We start from the raw sequence: 25,830 nt of genomic DNA on the forward strand, positions 1-25,830 counted from the left end.
TACTGACTCACAAACTAGTTTTGGCGCCTCTAGAGCTGACTGAGCTTTCAGAAGCCTGTTGTTGAGATAGAGCAGAATGTGCTGGTGTGGGTGGGAGCAATGCAAGGATAAAGTGTAAATTAAAAGTGCTCTTGACCCAGAGCAAAGCAAATATTTTTGATGTGATGATGCAATATGTATATGCAGGTATGTGGTTTTTTGAAAGTGAGGATGCCTGCAGGTACAACTGCTGCTATAACTATCTGGGTTGTCTTTATTTTGAATTCTGTGTATGGCACAAGGGGACTGAATGATGTCAGATCTACAAGTACACAGACACCCCTGGATCTCTTTGGTACTTGAGAACAGCAGAGTAAACCTCTGCAAAACAATCAAAACATTACATCTCACTCCTCTGTCTGCTAAGAGATGGAAAAGACAACAAATCTGTGAGAACTTTAAGAGCTTGGTACGGGGCCCCATCCAAAAAGGTCTATATTCTAAAATAAATGGTGATCAGTCTCTGCTTGACCTGGAATTATGGTGCTATGGCCATCACTAACTAGAGGGTCCCGCCTTCTGTGTGGATATTAATAAGTAAAAGGGAATGGTAGCATGACCATGTTTAGGGAATCACTGCAAAAGAACTTGGAAATCAAATGGATTTTGTCTAAACCTTTTTAACCTACTTTTGATCTGTTAGGAAGTCTGGATCTAGCACCTGCAGCTTAATCGTTCATGCCTTAGTAGTGCATAATACCATGGCTGAACACATCAATGATATTTGGAACCAGCTCATTCTTACACAATGCACAGAAGAAATACTTTTCTTTCATGGAAATGACCCTTCATTTGGTGACACCACAGTTACTGCCATTTTTTATGTTTGAGTGTTACCTCAAAGTATTGAAGAGTATTATAGGCAGGTAGTTAAAATAGTGCATTGTTGCTGGGCAGAACAAGCTTCTGGGATGCCCCAGAATTATTTGACAAACTTCTTTACTTCTTTGTGGAAAATGAAACAGATGCAGGGCTTTATCCTAGACTTTGAACAGTCTTTTCTTCTTCAGCATCCTCCCTGGCAAAATCCTGGACTGCCTTAATCTCTACCTACCTGACAGCATGAGCTGAAAGTTTGTGGATCTCAGATAAAGAGAAGTCTGGACCATCCCCATCTAGGGTGACCAGGTGTCTGGTTTTCGACCGGAACACCCAGTCGAAAAGGGACCCTGGTGACTCCGGTCAGCACCGCCGCGGCGCTAAGGCAGGCTAGTCCCTACCTGTCCTGGGGCACCGTGCTGCGCCCCAGAAGCGGGCTGCAGGTCCAGCTCCTAGGCAGGGGTGGGGGGGGGCCACGGGGCTCCGCGCACTGCCCCCACCCTGAACACCGGCTGTGCACTCCCATTGGCTGGGAACTGGCCAATGGGAGTGGGGGGGAGGTGGTGCCTACAGGCAAGAGCAGCTCGCACAGAGCCTCCTGCTCCGCCCCCTGCCTACTAGCCCCTTCTGGCGTGCGCGCAATGCGGTGTCAGGACAGACAGGCAGGCAGCCTGCCTTAGCCCCCCCACCTGCTGTGCCACTGACCGGGAGCCGTGCGAGGTAAGCTCGTGCCCCAACCCCTTACCCCAGCCCCCCTCCAAACCTAGAGCCCCATCCTGCATGCCAAAGCCCTCATCTCTGGCCCCAGCCCAGAGCCTGCCCCCCTCTCTAACTGCAACCCCATGCCCCAGCCCCCCCAAACCTGGAGCCCCCTCCTGCACCTCAAACCTCTCATCCCTGGCCCCACCCCAGAGCCCACCCCCCCAGCCTAGAGCCCTCACCCCCTCCCACACCCCAACCCCCTGCTTCAACCCACAGCCCCTTCCTGCATTCCAAATCCCTCGGCTCCACTCCCTAGCCTGGAGCCCGTCCTGCACCCCAAAGCCCTCATCCCTGACCCCACCCCAGAGCCCATCCCCCAGCCCAGAGCCCTCATCCCCCAACCCCTTCCCCCGCCCTAAGCCCCCCCCCCAAACCCAGAGCCCCCTCCTGCACCTCAACTCCCTGCCTCAACCTGAAGCCCCCTCCCACACTCTGAATCCCTCGTCCCCATACCCCAGTCTGGAGCCCCCTCCTGCACCCCAACCCCCTAATCCCCAGCCCCACCTGAGCCTGCACCCCCAGCCAGAGCCCTCACCCCCCCGCACCGCAACCCCCTACCCTAGCCCAGTGAAAGTGAGTGAGGGTGGGGGAGACCGAGCCACCGAGGCAGGGGGAATGTAGTGAGTGGGAAGCGGGGCCTCAGGGAAGGGGGTGAGGCCTCGGGGGAGGGGAGGGGCTAGGGTGTTCAGTTTTGTGTGATTAGGAAGTTGGCAACCCTATCTTCATCTAGACTCCACAAATGTGGATTTGAGTAAGACTACCACAACAGGGTTAGCTGGAAGAAAAATGTGGTTCCCTCCGTTTGTGCTCTTCTCAAAATCTCTGCCTTGATCTTGCTCCTCCCTCATGGAGGTCATGGTTTGCCTGCTGAGTATTTGTCCTAGGAGAGGGATGCATTTTGTGGGGTGGTCTCTCTCTTTTTAGTCAGGGTAAAGGTTCCATGGGCAAGCAGGGCAGAAGAGATCTGCACTAGAATGAACCAGATCTGTTCTGCAGTCAATAGAGCATTTCATGTGCCATTCTGATCCTGATGCCAGCAAACAATTTGGCATGGATATACTTAAAACATCATAATGAAGAGCAGCAGCAGCCCAGATTCTAGTCTAGTAGCTCCACAAAGAAGAGAGAATATAGTGCAGGACCCAGGCAATGCCATCAGGAATTATATAGGTTTATTAAGACATAGAAGGTCAAGCTAAAGCTGTGCTAGGAGGGTCAATGAGGCAGCAGAAGTGCCTAAGTGGGAGTTAGTGGAGACATTATGCAGCACTAGAGGGGTTCCTCCTGAACTCAGGGAAACAGCCATATTATGGTTACCTCTTACGTAGGAATATTGGTTGGAAAAAGGCTCCCTTGTATGCTCTCTCCCATCCTTAATGCAACCTTCATTTGGCATATTCAAAAAAAAAATCAACATACTTCAAAATTTCACTGACCATGTGCTCATCACATGCATAATTTTTATCATATTGTCTATATATACACAAACCCACTTTTATGCATCTCTGTGTCTGATGTGTGACAAACAACTACAATGACTGCTCAACAATGAACTCACTCACACATGATGGTGATGGATCCTCAAAATTACAGTTAAGATACAATTTATTACTAAAAATAGCTCAATCACAATTGTCAAAAGACCCAAAATGATTCATCACTAAATTAAACTGACATAACAACCATTTTGGATCACTGGTAGTAATTGCACGACAATCATACAGTAGATATGAAAGGTGATTATTTTATTCACTCAGTCACCTAGGCCTCCTCACTGGAATATTGCTTTAAATGTATACATTACAAAATTATGTTAAATTGAATTGTCTAAAACTGTTAGTTGTCAGCCCCAATAGCTTCTAAAAACTGCACATTTGTACATATATGCTATAGTAGTAGCAGTAGTATGCTATGTTAGAAATAGTTTATCACTGGGCAGCAAGAAGGGAATGTGTTTCAACAAAAATCGTTTTAAAGTGGTTTTTTTGAATGTTTTGATTTTTGGTAAAGGAAATATTTTATTTTTACAGTTTACTGAGCTGTTGTGGTTTAGTGCTGAGGCAGTAAATGATTCATATGTGGTTTTATAAACTTGAAATATATTCTCAGAACTTATTGATCTACAAAGTTGTAGACAGTGACTACTCAATAGTCTAACTATATCTGAAGAGGTTAAAATTTTATTTCCCTTACCTGACATATCTGCTGAGTCTCCTGTAATGGAAAAGCAGCAGAAAAATCATTAGATCAGAAATAAGATAAGTGTTCAAGAAAATATATGCTACAAAAAGTGTAATTTCTTACCACATGCCTTGAGGTCATCTTCTTGCATTACAGCAGTACCAATACTGCTATTATAGTTAAAGTAGTTGAACAAATACTGATGTCTAAAGTGGTTTCAGTCACATTTGGAATACAAATGGCTAGCATGAATGCATTTTGTCTTCAGTTGTGTGAGTTATAAAATGTACAAATGTCACTTGGGTCTATGCTTGAGTCCTTCTCTACCTAGCTCTAAATTAATAGCATTTTTTACATGTTTCAGGCATGCTAGCCAATTAAGTAAATAAATGCCCAGAGGGAAATAATGTTTGAGATGGTATATTAATAAAGGGCCTGATCCTGACATGTACTGAACCCCCTCTACTCCCATTTACTTCAGTAGAAGGGATGGGTGATCAGCATTACACAGGAGCACGCCCAAATTAGAGAAGCAATTAAGCATTCTGCATAACATAATGGATTTAGCATCATCATAAAACATTGCAATGAGATATTCTGATGTCAAAACTATTTCAATGCAAGACTACAGAGTCTCCGCTACCATGCCATTACAATTTGAAAACACATTAAAGTAATATTTCTGTAAATCTTTGGAGACTGCATTATGTCAAAACTATGCTGATGCAAGTTATAACACTGTTAAAAATACCAAAAGCAAATAGGTATAAGTAAAATAACCTTAATGCCAGTGCAAAGCTTTAAAAATTGTTTTGCTTAGAAAAAAATGTTTATCTTTTTTAAAAAAAAATTCTCCCCCCATTTAATTACTGGGATTATTTGCATGGAAACAATTTTATTTATGTGGTGTCATCTGTTCCTGCTCTTTATTCCTCAATCCAGGTTATAAAACAAGGCAGAAGTTGTTCTATTATTAGCTGCTTTACAGGATGTTTATGGGACAAATGAGCATTAAAAGTGACCTATGTTTCCTCCTGGGTGAAGAAGCACAGAGGGAAACAAAATAAGCAAAGAACCATAGCTTTTGTAGTGTCACTGCATTCCTCCCATCCCATTCTGCATTCTTTGAGTAACCCTTTGAGTAAATCTAATCGCAATATTTCAATTTTGTCAAAATGATGTTTCGTTCAACCTGAAACAAGTTTTTTTTTTTTTCCCAAAAAATTTGAAAATTTTTGGTTTTAGTTCAACATGAAATGGGTTTTTTTCAACTTTTCAAAATTCCCAGTGAACAGAAAAATCCATTATTTGCCCAGCTCTTCTTAGCAGTGACTTCAATACAAATTTTTGTAGAGAAATAAAAATATATTCCTGTTAAATCAATCTGGCTCCTACATTTTCTAAACTCTAAGACATTCAATATGTGCTATTATTTGCTAAGAAACATTAAAAGATATGCAACATATGTTTGTGTTGTGGAACTGCCAGAGGATTTTATTGTGCTGCAATGTCTAGACACAATAGTGTTGATATAAGAATACTGTTGTAAGGATTTCTTTTTGTGTGTGTGATCTTACATGTCAACTTTAATGTCATTTTAATATATATTTGTTTTTACTAAAATCTAGATTATCACTCGGTTCCCAAACTTGGTTTGTGGCTTGTTCAGGGTAAGCCCGTGGCGGGCCGTGAGATGCTTTGTTTACCTGAGCAGTGGCCGCGATTTGCTGTTCCTGGCCAATGGGAGCTGCAGGAAGTGGCTGTACCTGCGGACGCTCAAGTAAACAAAGCATCTTGCAGCCCGCCAGGGGCTTACCCTGAACAAGCCGCGAACCAAGTTTGGGAATCCCTGATCTAGAGGGAAACACTCATTACTGCTTTGGCTCTGTTTGGAAGGTTAAAACCATTTATTATGAGCACTGTAGTTGTAGATACTGTAAACCTGTATCATGGGATAATATTATGTAAATTCACAACTATTTTTCCATTTAAGATAAAAATGCAGACTATTGTTTAATTAAATGTTCTTCATTTGTCTCCCTTTCATTAACAGACTACTGTTGAGTTGGTTGGAAAGACTGTTTATGATGATGATGTCCCAGAACAAGTCAGGAGATTAAATGAAAGTACAGACGAATTTAAATGGGGCTCAAAATTTCCAAAATTACTTTCTGATAACTCTCCAAGCAAAATTTTGGCTTCCTAAGCCTCCCAATAATTTTTGTTTAATTGTATTAAATTACTCTCCAGAAAAAAAATAAAGAGGACAGGTAACTGAGTAACACTCATACGAACGGAGATAGCATAATCAAATAATCTTTATGTTTTATTCATGAACTCAAATGACCCTAAAATCATGCTTATATGTTAATTTCGTTTTAAAAAAATACAAACATACCTACTTGGCCAGTTGCCACAAGGTTGGTAAACTTGGGGTGCTGATTTACAGTGAGGCACAGAATATCATCATTATGTTCCTGGTAAAAAGACTGAGAGCCTAAAATAAAAATACAAAAAATTAATACAATGTTTGTTAAAACATTTATACATATATGGCAATGATTAAATTTGAAAAAAATGTTATAATATTTAATAGAGAATGGCTTTATGATGACATAATATTCTATATACAGTGCTTGGAGCCATGAATCACTAAATTCTAAATTTGGATTTGATATATATTTCTCAATGATATTGGACAAGTCCCTTAACCTCTCTCCCTCAGCTTTCTAATTAGGAGTATTGTGAGAATGGATCAAATTTGTCCCTGGTGTAATTGCACAGACTTCATTGCTGTTACATCCGCTATTGATATGGACCATTAATACTTACTTCCCTACCCCACAGGCTTGCTGTTTGATGATTAGTTCGTATTGATAATGTATTTTGAAGATGAAAAGCAGTAAATAATTGTAGTATGTCTCACTTTAATAAATACTTTTGAAAACATTCCATGCTTTAGATTAAAATACTTACCATAAACATAACAAAGCTTTTAAAAGTATACACCTGAGTAAATAATGCATTTGTTGAAAACAAACCATCAGTGCACCAAAAGATAAATTGCCATGGAAAATTTACTTTATAAAATGAATACACGTGTTAATATATTTTCTGTGTCCTTTGTCAAAATATATTCTTTTAAAAACAGTTCAGTCATCTTAAATGAGCTCCTGTTCAAGGAACTGTGCTCTGCAAATGCTGATATGACAGAAAGTCTCCTGTTCTGACCATAAGCCCTAAATTCTCAATGTCCCCAGATATGCTCCCCAACCTATTGAAGAGGCACCAGTGACTATGGTCATGGTTGGTGGAGGATGAGCAAAGGGAAAACCCTGGCATACATTGCTCTGAACTGCCTAGCATTGTAAGAAGTCCAAGCCTGTCCAGCGATTGACAACTTGGGCAATAGACCAATTTCACATACACTGGAAGAGGATGAAAGCACAATCTTGCATGCTGAACTCCATAAGTGCATGCATACATACGGCCTAGTAACTTCAGGCATACACAGACCATAGTTGAAGGTTGAGATTGGAATGCCAGACACAGGCGACAAAATTGCTTGAAATCCTTTGTTTGGCAGAAAGATTCTTGAACTCATAGAGTTTAGTGGGGTCCCAGTTTTCCGAGGTCGATTTTTTGAGATGGTATTACCATTGATTTTCCTTTGATCAAAATCAGGGCCAGATGATTGAAGAGATGTAGTGTGACTAGGACATGAAAGAGGACTTATTCTCTAGCCCTGTCACTCCCTAACCAATTGTCCAGGTATGGGAACACATTAATTCCTCTTTTTTTCTGAGATATACTATTACTACTATCATGTATTTAGTAAATACCCATGGAGTGGAGGACAGGCAAAAGGGAAGCACAGCGTATTGATAATGCTGACCTGCCACTACAAATCTCAGAAACTGCCTGTGACTTGGGAAAATTACCACATGGAAGTTAAGTGTCATGAAGATTGAGGATGGCAAACCAGTCATTGTGATTGAAAGCCGGGAGAGCAGTCACCAGGGTAACCATGCGGAATCTCATGTATTTGTTGAGGCTGCAGAGACTGAGGATAGGTCTCATCTCTCCCTTGGACTTGGAGATCAGGAAATACTATGAGTAGAATCCCCTTCCCCAGTTCTGAAGGGGAACCTCTTTTATGATCCCCCAAACCCAGACAGTCTGCACCTGTTGAAGGAGCAGACACTCATGAGAGGGGTCTCTGGAAAGTGATGGAGTAGAAGGATGAGAAGAGGAATGGACAGGAACTAAAGGCATAACCCAGTCCCACAGTGCTCAGGACCCACTTGTCCATAGTTATTGACTCCCAAGACCTGTACAAGTAGGATAGCCTATCCCCAAATGTAGGGGAAATGGCTTGAAGCCTGCCGACTGGAATGCTGGCTTCGGAGAGTCAAATTAGCTGCATGCCCAAAACTAATGAAAAACAGGCTGACTGGTTAAAATTGGTACTAGAAGACCTCATATAAGACTTGAGCGCCTTCCTGGAAAAGTCCTGCTGTCTAGAGAGATAATTCAACCTACAGAACCACTTCAGACAATAATGCTGCTTAAGCTGTTGCCCTGTAAAGTGATGCCTCTTTATCGCTGGTGTTAAAATCCCCAGCAAAAGCATCATAGCTCATCTTTCAAGGAATGTAACATTTTATCAGTTTTCTCTGAAAACAAAAATTGACCATAAAGGGTAGGTCCTCAATCATCTGTGGACCTCAGGAGCTATACCGGAGTTCTGGAACCATGAGGCCCTTCTCACTGTCACAGCACATGCTATAACTCTAAGAGGAAGCATCAGCCATTTCCAAAAGCTGACCATAGTGATATTTTTGCCACTAGTCACCTTTTACAATAAACTCTTAAACTCTTCCCTGGAGGATTTTGGTAACTTATCTATAAATTTTGCCATTGTTTCCCACTTTAGAAAGTCATACTTTGATAAAAGTGCCTGGTGATTGGCAATGAGCATTTGTAAGGATGAGACAGAATAAATTTTCCCAACCAAGTCCAATCTTTTAGAGTCCTTGTCCTTTGGTGTCAACTTCTCTCTCTCCCATCTTAACCTCTCATTAACTGCTCTTACGACAAGAGTAGGAGCACCCAAAAAACCATTCACAAGCATGTGGTATCTTTTATTTGCATGTTTCATTGTGGGTGTAAGGAATCTGGGTGTTAGGATCTTTGCCAGTTCCAAGATTGCTTCATTTATGGAGAGAGTCACTCTCCCTGGAGCTGAGGATTGGAGAATATCCATCAATTTATGGGTGTTCTCCTGAGCAAGCTTGGCCTGAATATCCAAGGTTGAACGATTTAAAATCCTCAGGTACAAAGGAGGAAGAATCTGGTATCACAGAGTTGTCTGGCAACGAAGAAGAAGGAGGAAGCAGAGCCCATGGAATCTCCCGTGGCACCTGTAACAATGGTTTAGGCTGAACCAGCAATTCTGGAGCAATTAGTGTCTGTGGCTATAGCGACGGAGGTTCAGGAAGAGAGGCTACTGGAGGAATAGGTGACCTCATTCTGGACTTGAGCAACATCCCGGGGATTCCAAGGAGGCCACTGTGGGTAGGGTTACAGCATTGGTGGCCAGAAAGAACTGGGCCACAGACTTCTATCTCTATTAAGGGACAACCCTGGAGATGGTGGATATACTGGCCATGCATTTGCAGAGAAGAAGTGGAGCTTTTCTTATAATAAGCAGAAGATAGAAGATGCATGTTTTGTTAGGATATTGTAACGCTGAGTTAAGAAAATTGGTACTGAAATAACTGGATTCTTATACCTCCTTCCAAATATTGTCCTCACAGGGATTTATTCAGATCTCTTTTGATTACATAGCACAAATAATACAGATCACACACTCTTTGATTGCACTTTTAGCTAGATTTTCTTCCGTAAATCATTATTTTGCAATTTTTCCAGACAGCAGTAACATTTTAAGTATACTGGTTATCAGATGGGTGTTACCTGTACACATGAGCAGAGAAATTTTCCTAAGTAGTTTTTCCTACCTGTTGCCACGTTATATAGAATCCCAACAGATGCAGTATGATAAATTATATCAGCACCATCATTCAGATAGTGAACATTGTTCCTGCAGTCCTTGCCTCGGTACCCAAATACCAGCTCCAATACTAGATCCTAAGAAAACAGATTTAAGTCTATTAAATACTTTAAAACTTCTTTATGAATAAAGCTTTCCTAGTGTTTTATTTTTTAAACACGTGTAATTGCCTATATTCAAAGGAAAAATGAATTTTTGATGATGGCCAAAAACATCTGAGACTGGTCTGCTGCCTATTACACCAGTATATCATATTTCCCCCGTATCTCATGCTATATCATTTGATGGATGTTAATGGAAACAAATTTTTCACAAAAGATAGTATACAGTCTCATCCGGCAACAAGAACGTAACTCTTGATATACAAGATGCTAGGACACTAGTATGAATAGTATTCTTCACCAGTTTCATATTCCCATAGTCTACCTGATATTCAGCTTGGAGGACTAGGGGAATTGGAATGCTGAGATGGTGCCTAAAAATTCCCAAAGCGTCATGGCAAAATACTACATACTATGCCAAATATTTTCTTGAACATTAATTAATAATCTATATTTCTAATATGGTGAGAATATTATTTAATATTTATATTACAATAGCATTCAGATGCCTAATGATGATCAGGGTCCCACTGTGCATGACGATGACACAAATGAAGACACACTCCCAAATTTAAAGCACTTACAATTTAAGCAAACAAATCACATATGAAAAGGTGAAGGGATGGGGTACAGTCAAACATAGAATGAAAAAAAAAAACCTCATATGCACTGGGGGGAGAGAAAGAGAGAGAAAATACTAATTAAGACCCCAAATCCTACAATCAGATCTAACTGCAGGATTGGGGTCTAATCCCACCTAACCCTAAAAGCATCATTAATTGGCCGATTACTTACAAACTTCAGAAGAAGTTTATTTTGAATTTGAGTTTTAAAGGCGAAGACGGTAGTGAAGAGTTCAGGTGAATTTACAGATGAGTTCAGGGAGGGTATTTCATGCATAAAGGGGAGAGAGAAATTTACTGCATTCCTCTGAATAAACTTCAGAATTAAAGGTAATTTGTTTAGCTGGTTTAGTAACCTACTGGTAATACAATGCATGGCCACATGGAAAAATCAGAGTTCTGGCCAAGTGTGATATTATACTGATACCCTACACTCACCCAAGAGGGACTCCATACCACATAGGCTGAATGTGCTGTTTCTGTAACTGATAGACTCTGGAGAAAGCTGTGGCTCAGACACATTTGTGGGGTGGGGTGACATTGGACCTTTCAAGGATCAAAAGAAAAATGAAAGATAAAAGATCCTAAAGGATCCCCTCCCAAAAAAAGAAATTTGCTGCTAAATACATACACGCTATTAACTATTTCTCTCTTTATACTAACTTTACCATATACACTTTATTGATAAGCAAATCAATTTTTTGGACAAAATAGTAAAAAAATTAAGGGATTAAGGGAACGTTAAACTAGGAAAAAAAAGATGTCTGTGGTTTTCCTTACCTCTATTGGTCTCTTTTTTTTGCCAACGTTATTTGTCTGAAGTTTTTCAGGCTGTGGCAGTGCCCTACTAACTGGTGGTCTGAAATAGAGAACTGTGAATAAGAAAAGGCTGTCTGTGACCCATTCCGTACTAGAAGAGTATAGTCTAATCTGTTATCTGGATAGGGAAAACTGCTAAATCACTACGTTGCTTGAATTGTCAGAAAGAAAAAAGGCCACTGAAAAGAATAGCTGTCTCTGATTGTAGAAGTTTCACAATTTATACTGATCAACTTGATAAGTTTTTGACAATTCTAAAAGTATCATTAGGTCAATTCAAAGTCTTATTTTCCATTAAAAATGAACCAAACATTTTTAACTTCTAACAGCATATTTTTTCTCCATGTTCTTCCCTTTCAATGCAATACTTATTGTTGGATGACACACAAAAGTTTAGAGGCTTGCCTGAACTATCTAAACTCATTTAAAGTTGTCCCACCCTTTCCCACAACTCCAGACAGACCCCAGTTATTTCCCCACCTCCTTTCCTACATTTCTTCAATAGACTCTAGATACCCACATCTCTTCCGACAACCGTAAAAGTCTCTGCTGATCCCTGGGCACCTCTGCCACAGTTCAAGTCAGTTCTTAATTGAATAAATAGAAATTAGAGATAGAAAAGACCTATTAACATCCAGCCCATCTCCTTGCAAATCCACGTTTGCTTTTATATCCTTACAGTATACATTATAGTGTTCTGGTTAGTCTAGTTTTAAGTTGTCTCAAGCAATGGGCTTCCATCACTTCACTAGGAAAATAATAATTTGATCAAAATTTGTTTGCTTATCTTTTTAAATATTTGTAATATTTATATATTGTAGACAACATACATGATTTCAGTCACAAAGGACAATTATACATATATTTAATAACTCAGGAAAAGAAATATATTTTATTGACCACATTTATGTAAGTATTGCTAGCAAATCTGCAAGAGCAACAGGAGCTGATTCTAGATAAAATGTTCAGTTGTTAAAAAAATCTTTTACACGAAACTATCAGAAAAAGTAGTATTCATTCAAAATTGAGGATTTAACAAGTCTTTGTGAAGTCTAAATTATTTAACTCAACTGAGTTTGTAAGAGAGTTAGTTATCCATCATTTGTCTTTGAAAGGAAAAGCTACAACAGATCATAACTCCTGGAGACAATGCCCCCAGAACATGACTGGCAGGAAACTTGTAATTTGAGTATTTTTCAGGCAGCAATCCTATCTAGGATACAGAACACAAAAGGTGCCCATTGGTTGGGGCATGGAACATACTAGTTTTTCTGCCAGGTTGTTTTTCAAGTGAAAGATAGAAAAAGATTAAGGAATGCAAATATGTATCTTCAACTCTGCTGGGAAGGTTGGTGGCTTGAAAGCTATTACAGTTTTTATTCTCAGAAACTCATATATACAGTATTTTTTCTTCCCTAATGGCACCAGCAGCATTAGAATCTCATGCTACTGTGAGCTGATGGTGGGGACAGAGGAGGGAGAGGGACAGTTGTTGACCACACCCCCTTGGACCTAGCAATGTGGCCCCAGTGTCCTATGCCTCTCTCTGTGGCCATGATATGGAGCAGGAGCCTCCCAATTTCTGAGTGCAGGGATAAAGAGAGAGGCAGGCTGGGTCAGTCTCCCCCCTCAATCACCTCTTAGACTTAGCACAAGGAGCCATCAGTCCACGAAGCTTTTGTTGGCAGTTCCTTGCTTTTCTATAAATTTTCAAAACCTTTGTCTAGTTCCCTAGTTTCAGCTATTACCTCTATACTAATAGCTCCCAAATCTACCTATCCCTAACCTCCAACCCTCCGACCATTCTTGCATCTCCTCCTGCTCTTGTACTTAATATATTCAAACTAAACTTCCCAACTTTCCTAACCCCTTTCCATGTCCTCCCTTCTCTACTGGTGATGATACCCATACTTTACTTTCCCAGGCTTGGAAGATTGCTGTCAAGTTTGATTCTTCTCTCGCCTTCTCCCCCATATTTGGGTTTTTCTTTAATTCATGTTGATTCTTTCTCTGTAGTATTATTTTAAAAAATTCTATTGCTGTTGTCTTACTGTTTTGTACATGGAAAGCTCTCTGATAATGAACATTTCCCCCTGATATTTGTAAAGTACCCTATATATTTACAACACTAATACAATAATATAATCACTAAACATGATAAAGCATATTACACAAGACTGCTGTATTTTTTATTTTACGATCCAATTAAACCACAAGTCCCTGGCAACTCATGCAATTTTTTACCCATTTTACACATGCTAGCTATGGGATATAATTCATCTTCACAAAATAACAGACATCCTTTAACGCATTTATGCTTTTTCAGGGATAAATCAATGTTTTATTGTGAGAAAAAACATCGTTTTATCACTTTTTTTCTACACTTTTTTCATAGGTGTACAATTTCCAGTTAGGCACATAAGCAATCAATATCTTGTATGGAAAACGGATGTCTCTCCAAGTCCACATTAGACTCTTCAGAACTATGCCCTTGACCAAACCCCAAACGTGTGTCTCATCAATAGGATGTATAAGGGATTATATTACTTGTTTATTGGAATATTATGAAAACATATAAATCACGCAAGATGTAAATATATTTAAAATATACAAAATAAATAAAACCACTGGAAATATTACATTGTAATAGATACAAATTATATTGCCACTAAATTCCTGTCAGAAAAATACAGTCATTTAGGGCGGGATTTTCAAAAGCATCTAAGATTTATAGGAACACAAATCCCACCCTTAGTTGTTTAGTCAGCTGCTTCCAAACAGCCCGGCTCCAATTATATCTACTGAAAAAAATCAGACAATCTGTACAACTCTTTTAATCTAAAATTAAAATCACATGTCAATGCCTTTTTTTTTTTTTTAATAAAACAGCCTTAGTTTTCAGTTGTCAATAGCTAACTACATTATTATTCTGGAAATGGCTACACTGACCTCTAGAATATTATTCATTTCAGATTTATTGGCTGTACATGTTTGAAAAACATTAGTTTATATTTAATAACTTCTAGTCCTAAAAATCTCTGAAGTGAGATAGTAAAATGTTATCCAGCTTTACTCCCAATTCTTTACTTTATGTGATCAAGAGTCCCTGAAGAAGAGAGATGATTAAAAAGTAAATTGAAAACAAGTTTGATTGCACAATACCATATTATTTCAGGGATAAGAACTGCATTCACTATATGAATGGAAAGAACTGACATCTTAAAACCAATATGGTAAATGATACTGAGAGTACTTAATCAAGATTTTACTACCTGCAGATTATTCACTGGGATTATAATTAAGGTACTGTATTTCCTTTGATATCTCCATAACCTTCTTGGCACTTATACAGATATTTAGTAGTAATTACAGATTACATATAAATAAATTCATTCATTTCAATATCACCATTATAAACTAAATATCATTAATCTACTTTCCGGTTTGCTTAGATAAAATGAATATGGCTGACTGTTCTATCATCAGAATAAAAAGTACCTTTCTCCTTTTAAAAAGGATAAGTATGAATGATGTCAGAGTGCTGTATATTAGAAGACTACTTACCAGCAATTCTGTTAGTTGTAGTAACCCTTGTCTACCATCCTATGATGTTGGATTAAAGGACAGATGGATTATAGTGCCACCTACTGGAAGCAGGGATGCAAAGCGTTTTGAAACCCCATACCTGACTACACAGCTTTAGCCAGAAAATGCTCCCTCCAGTTAAAAAAACTTCCACAGTCATAGAAAAGGACACAGTATACAAACCAGTGAGAGAGATGATAAACAAGCATCAGAGCAGAGAATGGAGGGATGTAGGGAGAGAGAACAGGAGACTCCGATAAACAGAATTACTGTTAAGTAATTTTCTGTTGTCATATGCCTGTCTTCTCCAATCCTACAACAGTGGATAGAATGACAGAGATGTAGCAAGTAATAAACCCAGGAAGTGGGGCTACCATATTGTTCTGCTAGCAGGACCCTTTGTCCAAAAGAGACTATCTGAGAAGCAGAGAGGCCTAGCTAATAGTGACATAAAGAGGAATAGAGAAACATGTTGCCACATCATACACTTGGGAAATGACTGCTTCAGCTATCACTGACCAAGAAGTGAAGACTTATCTTGCCAAATGTCATCTGACAAACTCAGGACAAGGCTGCCAGCCTGGGCATACTCTGTGAGAATGCAGGTTTGGACCTACCTAACAAAAGTGACTTCAGATACAGCCTTGCCCTTGTTACAACCCTCAAAACAGAATAGCAGTTGTTTTGGCTTTCTAAATTCATGAGAATGAGATTTTTTTTTTCAAATGTTCAACAAATGAAACTTCTTCTCATAGGGGCTGGGACGCAATATTGGATTTGGAGGGAGCAAGAGGAAGAACGGCTGATTTTTCTTCATAGGAAATTCCATCTTCACCTTGGGAACAAAGGAAGGATTAATCACTGGTTTGAGACCTTACTTGAGTACCAATAGAAAAAAATCCCAAAGATCCTGGAGCAAGAAAAGTAGGAAACAGGATAGCCCTCTGATGTCAGACTAGGCCAGGAAGACTTTCCAGACCTAAGAGTAAGAAAAAGAAGCACCTTTTCCACTCTCCAGACAGAGTCATGTCAACAGAGAACCCTTCTTTTCAGAAGTGGCTCCCTTCAACTTAAATGCAGTCTAAGGTGGAAGTGGTTGCAGAGCACAGAGTTGAAGGGACCAGGTCAAGGATTACAACTGTTTCATCCTGCCTGGCTTTCCTCAGTATCTTGAGTAGCAGAGGAAGCAGCATCTCAATACACCACTTCAACTCTATGTGAGGTATCACAAAAAAGGGTGAGGGACTGGGATAAGAGACTGAATCTGAAATGACTGACAGATATCAAGATAAACCAGTCCAAGGTAAGGCACTCTTTACTCTGGAAAATGGCATCAAAGTCCAGGGGCGCAACGTTCCATTTTCCCAGAAGAGTTTGTAATTAAGTCTGCCTGGAAGGCTGCTGTTATGGTCCTCCAGATATAGTGGTCTCAAGGACAGAAGAAGGGTTCTTAGAAGCATCACTTCCAAAACTAGGGGCTGTATTGCAAGCACCTCCCTAGCACTTTGCAGAAGCCACTGCTGTTTGATTGTTACAGCAGACAAAGATGTGGGAAATCAGGACTGGAAGCTACCAAATTAGGAGAGTAAGGCAGGAGGCCCAGAGTTCTGGGAGTCTTCTACTCCACCCACAGTACCCCCTAGACCAGGATCATGGGCTGATGGATTGCCCAGATGCACCATCCCAATCCAAGAGACACATGTCAATGGTGCTAAAGAGGCAGGGGATGGATGGAGGAAAGAAAGGATGGATGGAGAAAATCACCAATTCAAAGAAGGATGAATCCACACAGGGAAGAAAGAGTGCCATATGGGCCAAGGCCAAAGATTCAGTCACACCTACAGAACGAAGTCCACACAGGCTACAAAGCAAGCCAGTATCCCATGGATGCTCCTGACTGGGGAAGGGGAGATGCTGTGATTGGCAACAGCATGCTCAGTAAGGACTGAAGTCTTTAATAGGACATGAGAGCCTTCCACAGATAGCTATTTAGGACTACACCCAGAAGAACAAATTACTGGAAAGAGGTCAGGTGGGATTTGTCCCAGGGAAGTTGGCATCCAGTACCAGCAAAATTTGGAAGCTGAAGGAAGTACAAATGGCAGGGTGCTAAACACAGGAAGTGACTGTTTCTGAGGGTGAAAAGTAGAAGACTCCAATGAGCTGAAAAGATATGAACATGCAGATATGGGCTCTGAACTGCGATCAAGCAGAGATGGTCACTTGGGAAAAGCGACTAGAGAACTGACCTGGAAGTTTCCATCCAGAATCTCTGCTGTTATTTAACAGCCATAAAACAAGGAAGGACCGGAACCCTTTGTAGTTTTTGTCCATAAGAAATAACCAGGAGCAGAATTCCTAGCCAAAATTCCTCTGAAGGGACAGATAGTTCTATTACAAAAGAGATCCTGAGTTGCATTACCTTTCAGTGCCTCAGCCTCCCTCTCTCTGGATGGAAGCAAGACGTCCCTACTTCACAGTTGTGTTGTGTATCCTAACTCATTAACATTACCAAGTTCTCTAAGAACCTCAGAAAGCATAAAATATTATCATCATATGAACTTCCCCATGACTACAAAAGGATATGCCACAGATAAAAGCAGGCAGCTGTACAATGCTCTATACTTGTCCTACTTAATACTAAGGAGGAGAACTTAGGAACAACAAGATGTATGACAAGTGGAACCTCATTACTGAGGTACAAGTTCAAGTATTCTCCCAAGATATATATTTCATATTCTGACTGTGGAAAATACACATTGAAGGTCCCCAGCAGCCTAGAAATGAAGGATTTTGGTGATTCTGAGCAAGAAGCTGGTTCAAATATGATCTCCCTCTCTAGGGAATTATGTCTATTCCCTCTGTGCAGTAATAACCTTGTAGGATCAGACCTCAGGGTTATATTTCTCATGACAAGCTGCTAAGCATTGTGCAGAGGGATCATGGTGCTTCTAAACTGGACTCAAGTTAGCAACAAGGAGGGCAGGGACAGGCAGTCTTACAGGAAGAGGTATTGTCTGTGCAGAAGGGAGCCAGTATGAGAGTATGGCTGTACGGTCTATTCTTTCTGAGGCTGGTGCAACACACAATTAGCAGAGACTGAAATGCAACAAGTAAGGGGTCCTGATGTGTGGTGCAATAAGAGAGACCACAGAAACTGAGATCAATGATGTGACAGCCAGGCCATTCAGAGCACCTGTGAGAAAAAGCGTGCATCCAAAGAAAATCTGTGAGAGAGCAGAGATGAATCCCAGCCAGAGACCGAGAGAAAGACCAAGTTTCTACAGAACCTATGAACTGCATAGGCTCCCTGGGCAAGAGCAGAAAAATGGAAGGCAAACCTGCTACTGGGAAACAAGGGAGAGGTGATAAACCCCTCCCCAAAGATGGAGACACAAAGTTCTGATTTCTGCACTTACAGCCTGGTAAGAGGAGGCAGAGACTGCAGAGCTGAAGGATTAGGACGGGGGGGGGGGTGCTCAACAAACACTTTTTATAAGCAGCCAGGGTCTTGGTTTTACCTCTCAACAGAAAGACCCACATGCCATAAATTGTGAAATAGTCAGTTTCACTCTCATGCTGAAAGAGCATGATCTGGGGTTTGAATTCCTGAGTGCAATGATATGAAACCCAGGGGCTGGATCTTGCAGTCACCAGCTCAATACTTACACCAGATACAGGGAATAACCTGGAGCTTACAGCCAGCACAAATTTTTACCAAGGCTTTAACTGAAGTAGAATATGAAAGATATGAATTGGCCAGAGTGTGGCTTACCAGGGCCAGGACAGGCAGAGAAGCCTCAGGAAATGGACACTGGAGAGACTGAACTGGAAAGCTGCTGAACATGCTGCTAAAAAGAACAGCTCAATGAGCAGACAGGCCACTAGAGAATTTGGTCTCCAGTATGGAGAACAAGCAGGCCCCCTGGCATCAGAAGGAGAGAATTGTGCTGTTTGCACAGGGAACAAAGGAGATGTCAGAACCATCTGGGGCTGAGGGAGTGCCAGATGGATAGGGAAAGGCTCCAAGGAGGGCTAAGGGGGCTGAAGTTGGAGCAGCAGAAATTCCTGCAGGAACAACAGGTGAGGGAGGAAAATCCTGGGGATGGGAAGCACAGGGAGAAGGAAAGCAGTAGGAGGGTCCAAGAAGGGAGGAGAGGCAGAAGAAATACCTGCCAAAGCAGGACTTACCAGAAGTGGGATTGGCTTGAAGACCTCAGGTACAAGAGTCCCTGGGCCTTGTGGAGGCAGAGAAGCTGATGATGAACTGCATAAGCTGTGGAGCAGAGCTGAAAGCTGAGGCAGAGTGCTGATACCAGTAAGGCAGGGAGGCAGCATGCTAGGCGTATGGGTGTTTCAATCAAGGGAGCCTCTTAGAAATTGAGGAGGGAAAGTCTGTGCCCTCTGTCCACCCTTGTAAATCTGATATTTACAATGTCTGGTTGAATTGCCAACCCCAGTTGAGATCGCCCCGCCCCCAGGGAGTGATCAGCCACAGATCCTGGTCCCCTGCCTTCTACCCTCCCTTGGATTTGAAGAAAAACATTCAAGTTTCTTTCCCTTCCTTGTCTCCTTTCTTCTTTTGTGTCCCTGAAAGACAGAGAAAGAGAACGAGAGGAAAAGGGCAGAAGAAAGGAGACAGCAGGAGTGCAGAGTTGAAGCCTCTATGTTTCCCAGTACAGAAGACAAAGAAAATTAAAGGGAGAAAGTTCTGGCTCAAGCTTATGTAGTTACTTGTGGGGTTTCAGAACTGTTTGCCTCCTTCCAGTAGGTGGCATCATAAAATGTTGTATGTCCCTTAATCCACTGTTGTAGAATGGGAGAAGAGAGAAATGTATGACAGTTTTCAATTATAAAACAATTTGAGAAGACCATCTAGTATTTAAGTACAATATATAAGTCCTTAGCCAAGCAACTGATTGGCCTATTTGAATTTGTATGCTACTATACTATAGCATAAAGTATGCAAAATAAATGACTTTGGGTCTCAAGAATAGAGTTAAACTTCATTAGTTTGTGCTTAACTGTCTGTCTTTCAAGATATCCAAACAATATAATTGTAAACCAATCTAAAAAACAAACAAAACAAAACTCTAAATGCACTATATTTTTTTCACAGCAGTGGAAACTGAGTGCAAGATAAGAGTAAGGGTATATGTACATATTTTTCATTCGAATATGTTTCAGGGTAACAATCTCGGCATTCGGAAGCAGGCATATGCCAGGCATGGTACAGAACACGGGAGTACATTTTCAAAAAAACTGTCCTAAGGATGCAAATCTAAAAAAACCCAGTTTTTCCAGGCAGATTTTTCATTTGGTATGCAGTTGGGTCACTATTAGCACATGCAATATATATAGCAGACATGCATTTGCATGGGGAATATGGCTGCATGCTCAAAAACTGTGCGTACAAAAAGTGGGAGAGGCATGGGAAGCTTTTAGGTTAATTTTCTCTTTGAACACATGTAAGGGAGTTAATATAGGAGTTAAGTCCCTGTATCAAAGGGGAATAGACCAGTTCACATAGGTAATTTGTTTTATGCATGAAAATGTAGTTAGTGTTACTAGACATCTATATTTTAGTATTCTTTGTTAAAAGACTGTAGAAATGAAATAAATCTATTTATACTATACATAGGTTTAAGAACAATTAATCTCATTTCATCCCACTTGATGTGATTTCAACATCATTGATGATGGTATGTACATATAGTTCTGTACAATGTTACAATATGTCTCTCCCTAGGTTTCATTTTAAAGCTATTAACAGATCAACGTATGGTCTTTTCTGATGTGCATTTCCTTATCTATCTCCCTTCTCTACTAGTGTAAGATGCCACCAAGTCTTTTATCTTTGAGTTTAGTGGTAAACAAGGCTGAAATGCCAATGGTGATATCTTTATTTCTGTGTTAAAATGTAGATATTCTAATCACATTTTTCAGAGAGTAAATTGCAGCTGTATGGACAGATGAAGAAATTCACCCTTGTGCTGAAGGATACCACATGGCATAACTACCGCCTATGTTGAAGGACATCAGTGGTGCTGGCCCTCAGAACAGGTTGAACCTCACCCAGGGAAAAATGAGCTCCAAATAGTTTATGAACTTGAAAAGATTTAAGACAATTTGTTTGTTGACATTTATTTTGGTCAGGATTTTCAAAACCAACTAAGCAATTTAAGTGTCTAATTTCCATTAAAAGTTAATAGCTCCCTTAGGTACTTTTGAAAATCTTGCTTGCTGACAATAAGCAGTCAGGCTGGGCACTCATACTAAGCCTTGTATGCGTAGAGATAAGTGCCAATTTTTTGTGCACAAGTATAGACCTGTTAGTTATCAAGTATTTAAGATTTTTATTTTAATAATGGTTAAACAGTGGCTTCAATGCTTATAAAGGGTGCTAGATTGTCATGGCAAATTCAGTCTCTATGACCATTTTTTCCTTGATCTCTCTACTGAGACTGCCAAAAAATGATAAAGGGGTGCAAGTTGTAGTGTTTCGTTTTTTTATAACAGATAGCTGTCCACTAAGAACTAGACTGAACTCCATTCCTACCTCCTCTTATTTCACACTAATTTAGTATTTTTAAAATGTTCACAAATTTAGTGAACATGTGGACAATTTTATTGGTAAATACATCCCTAAATATAATGTAGAATACATGGAATAGAACTATTGCTGATTCTATATATGTAATTTAAGAACTGATAAGCAGCATAATGGTATTTTGAAGGTTGGTAGGTAAAGTACAGCATCCTATGAGACTCCAAAATAACATATGGATTTTTAATGGTAATGAGAGGTGATGGTAAAATATGGACTAGACAGTTTAGCAAAATAAAAGCATTACCTGGAACCTCTTTTCAGCAGCAGATAAGAAAAAGAGAATGATTACTTATATAAGTTTGGCTCTCAGCAAAATATTTAAAGGGAAGAAAGAAAATTAACTTTTTAAAGTGCTTTTTTTAAAAGAGCAGAAGAGAAACTGTGTCTATAATAAGGGTTCACCTCTCTATGGATCATACACAACCACTGATTTTTGCACAAAACTACCATTGACTTAAATTAAAGTTCTGCACAAGCAGTGGAGGGTGGATGTGATCCAATAAGAATAACTCCCAATATAAGCAAGAAGAGGAAATGTGTGTGTACGTGGGTGTAGAGAGAAGTGAGGACCTCTGATGAATGATAAGCATTTAACAGAGTTGATAAGTACAGCATCTGAATCATTCAATCTAAAAAATGACTTGAAACTGGTAATTTCTCTAAATAAGAAGACAGATAGGATAGATTCAAGTCACTAATAAAAGCAGATGCAACACCTGTACAAATTTACACAACAAAATATATTAGATTATACTGGAATGCAATTGTCTCAGCTCACCAAATTGCAGGCATGTGGTATAGTTAATGATGAACTGTACAGCAATGTTTCCTAGCTATCCTCAGCATGCTGATTGGTTGTAGGTTTCTGTTTCATGTATTCATTATTGAGAAAAATCATACAACCATATAAAATGCATATTCCTATATTCTGACAAGTTAACAGCCTTTATCATTAGTAATCAGAATGCTTGGGTTTGCTCTGGTTATTGTTCAATAACTGCACTGTGAATATGCACATTTTCCACTCTGGATAGCAACTATAATCTTTTTGCTCTGACTTGCTTTTGTTATAAGAATGTTCAAGCTGTTTGGCAAAGATGCTAGCTCAGTTATCACTCCTTGCAGATGAAACAGAAGTAATTTAGAATTTGCTTAAATGAGAAGGAAGCACAAAGCAAAGCAAACAGGGTTATTAACCTGCTAAAGGAAAATAAAGTTGAAAAAATCCATTCAACTCATTTCCATTTTCCCTCTCCTCCCAACTTAATTCCCAGGTCAGCAAGGCTCTGGTTTTCAGAATATCTTTTTTGCATTGTTTCTTTACAATGTGAACATTTCAGCCCCTCTCTCCCAATTCAATTTCTAAAAGTTCTTGAGCAGAGTTTCCAATCAACAGACTCAATGTTTCATTATTTGTTCTGTTAGAGGGGCAAGTCACAGCTAGATCTCGATCACTAGAGTGCCAAATACATCTGGATATACTCCAGGAGCAGGCATAACCCAGCATCCTTGACAGGCACTCTTCTCCTGGACTGGAATCAGGAGTTCCTTTAGGATTTTCCTCTGATTCTGTTGATCCAGAAGTTAATTAAGAAAGTCAGGTGGGATGAAAGCAAAATGCTGTGGATAATCCTGGCCCAAGCCTGGAAGTTTTGGTTCTCTAATCCTCTGGAACTTGAAACCACAAGTCCTGTTTCCCAGTCTACTAGATTTCTTGTCTCAGGAGTGGGGCAAGATTCTCCATCTAGATTAAAATTCTCCCCAGGTTGACAGCTTGGCTTCTGGACTGCTGGGAGCCCAAGTCAAGCTGGGAGCCACCTCAGATTTCTACACTCATGTTTGTGGGTTGGCAATCTGCTCATCATACAGTAACACATTTCTGAAAATTTTTTCCACGTATTTTCTCTAGCACATGAACCAGATGTACCATGGTATCTGAATCTTGTTTTCATAAAGCGCTGTTTGAACCTTGTTAAACTGTTCTGCGTGCCATCTGTCTGTGAAGATGGCATTGATTATAGCCACATCATGATCCCTTATTTAGTAAGATACAGGGTTGATGCTCCCTTCACTGTGTTCAAAAAGAATAAGGTGATCCTGTATCTTCACCCCAACTTCCTGTGTAAAGTGATCTTTGATTTCCATTTCAATTGGGACAGAAACCTGTGCATTTTCACCCTCCCCTGGTCTTATGCACATCCAGGGAGATAAGGATCCATATTTGAGATGTCCAGAAGGCCTTAAGTTGTTATATATAAGCCAAAATTATCTGCAAATTCCCCTGACTTTTGAAGTATGTAACAAGACCAGGGTTCAACCCATCTTGGTTTACAGGCTGTCCAGATGAATCAGATTAGGTATACAACACTGTTATGACATGACAGATATTCAGCCACATGGAGATATCAGAGGACACTCAGCTAAGTCTAAGGCAGCTTCTATGATATGTCTTTGCACAGTATCCATCACTGAAATACCCAGGGCTGTTGCTGGAACTCTATTTTTTCATCATCATTCCTTCAACTTGGTTTTGAGATGTCATACCCAATTTGGGAGAACAATCTTGTCATCATCTTTAACTAATACACCTCAAACCCACACTGCTAGGATCAGCCTACCTTGCCCGGTGATGTATCCGTTGCCTCAGTTTCTCCCTTCTTGGTCTCATCAATAAATGCAATGAACTCATGCTCCAAGTAACATCCCCTTTTTGGGGTCTAATTTATTAATACCACATAACAGTTCAATGTCAAATCAGATCTTCCAGACCTCTTCCCCAGGCTGTATGGGTCCTTCTCGAATCCAGCTCTTTTCCTGATGAGGCTTCTTCTCTTGCTCCCTGGCAAGTGTCTCCTGTCTCAGTTATGCAGAGAGACCTTTCCTATACCTTTTCTTTGACCCCGAGTCTCTTCTCTGTCAGAATGTGCTTCTTCTACCTCTGGGCTGCCACCAGGTTACCCTTGGTAACTTGATTCTGCTGCAAGTCAGAGCCTTGAAACCAGGCATGGGAACATGCATATGCACCCAAAGCACTATGTTACATCCACCTCCTTTAAGGTCTTTATATCTTGATAATTTCCCAAGAGTAGGGATCCATATGAGCAATTCACACAGAAAAAACACAGTTACATACTATAACAACTCTCAGATGATTGCCCATGTGGAACCATACTTCCCATCTATCTTCTGGAGTTCTTTGGAGCCTCTAAAGAGATTCCTGAATTAGCAGAAGGAGCTGAATAGTGATTGGGGCCCCTCCACCTTTTATAACATCAAAACTCTGTGCAAGAGAGGGAGGGAGAAGCAGCCTTAATGGAATTGATTTTTAGATAATTCCAAGCTCATGAGCAGGAGCCATGCATCTCCTAACAGGGTGCTCTCCAGGGCTGGAGCACTCATGGAAAAAAATTAGCAGGTACTTAGCACAAACTGGCAGCCAGCTTACCTCCTCCTCCTGCCCACTGGCAGCCCTGCCGATCAACTCCTCCCCCTCCCTTCCAGCCCCTCTTGCCCACCTCAATCAGCTGTTACGCGGCATGCAGGAGGCTCTGGGAGGAAGGGGGAGGAGCGGGACGGGGCACGCTCAGGGGAGGAGGCGGAACTGGGTGGGAAAAGGAGGGACTTGGGAGAAGGGGTGGGATGTGGCAGGGCCTGGGATGGAGTGGGGGGTTGAGCACTCCCTGGGCCCAGAGGAAGCTGGCACCTATGCCCTGGTGGATGGTTTCCTTCTGCCAAGGAGGACCTCCCTAGTGGGTCGCAAGCATGTTAGCATTAATAGGTTCAACCATGAAGCTTCCAAGCTGTGAGGTGAAGAGATTCTAGATTGGGATGCTGGAGCCAGCCATGGTCCTGGGTGATCAGGTCCGGAACTAAGGGCAGGATGATTGGGGTGTCCACCGACAGCTCCAGAAGCGTGGTGTGCCAGTGCTCGTGAGGCCAGGCTGGCACTATCAGTATCACTGAGGCTCCTTCCCTCCTGACTTTGAGGAGAACCTTGTGGACTAGCAGAATAGGTGGGAATGTGTAGAACAGGTGGTCCTTCCAGGGAAGGAGAAATGCATCTGCAAGCAAGCCCAGACTGTGATTCAGGGAGGAGCAGAACTGCAGGCACTTCCTGTTGTCTCTCGTGGTGAACAAGTCGACCTGGGGAACTCTACACCATTGGAAAACCTTGTTCACCACATCTGGGTGAATGGACCACTTGTGATTGTGGAA

General features: G+C 40.8%; 2 protein-coding genes across 3 annotated transcripts in view; one reads left to right on the plus strand and one right to left on the minus strand.

The window, feature by feature from the left end:
• Nucleotides 1-6,689, plus strand: part of ZC3H14 (zinc finger CCCH-type containing 14) — an 84,815-nt gene extending 78,126 nt beyond the window's left edge. Inside the window, exon 17 of the mRNA XM_026651429.2 lies at nt 5,855-6,689. Coding sequence (XP_026507214.1) covers nt 5,855-5,921 — 67 coding nt within the window. The 3' untranslated portion in view covers nt 5,922-6,689. The remainder of the gene's footprint in view (nt 1-5,854) is intronic.
• The window catches only part of EML5 (EMAP like 5), a 294,191-nt gene that overhangs the window by 22,309 nt on the left and 246,052 nt on the right, over nt 1-25,830 (minus strand). Inside the window, exons 29-33 of one of the 2 annotated variants that reach the window (XM_026651427.1) lie at nt 21,860-21,868; nt 11,382-11,460; nt 9,825-9,954; nt 6,200-6,298; nt 3,814-3,834 (exon numbers count right to left, since the gene is read on the minus strand). In XM_026651427.1, the coding sequence (XP_026507212.1) occupies nt 3,814-3,834; nt 6,200-6,298; nt 9,825-9,954; nt 11,382-11,460; nt 21,860-21,868 (338 nt within the window). The remainder of the gene's footprint in view (nt 1-3,813; nt 3,835-6,199; nt 6,299-9,824; nt 9,955-11,381; nt 11,461-21,859; nt 21,869-25,830) is intronic. The other variant, XM_026651428.1, reaches the window with a different exon arrangement.

The sequence above is a fragment of the Terrapene carolina genome, unplaced genomic scaffold (genome assembly GCF_002925995.2).
Source record: "Terrapene carolina triunguis isolate 2854851 unplaced genomic scaffold, T_m_triunguis-2.0 Scaffold96, whole genome shotgun sequence".
Taxonomy (NCBI): Eukaryota; Metazoa; Chordata; order Testudines; family Emydidae; genus Terrapene; species Terrapene triunguis.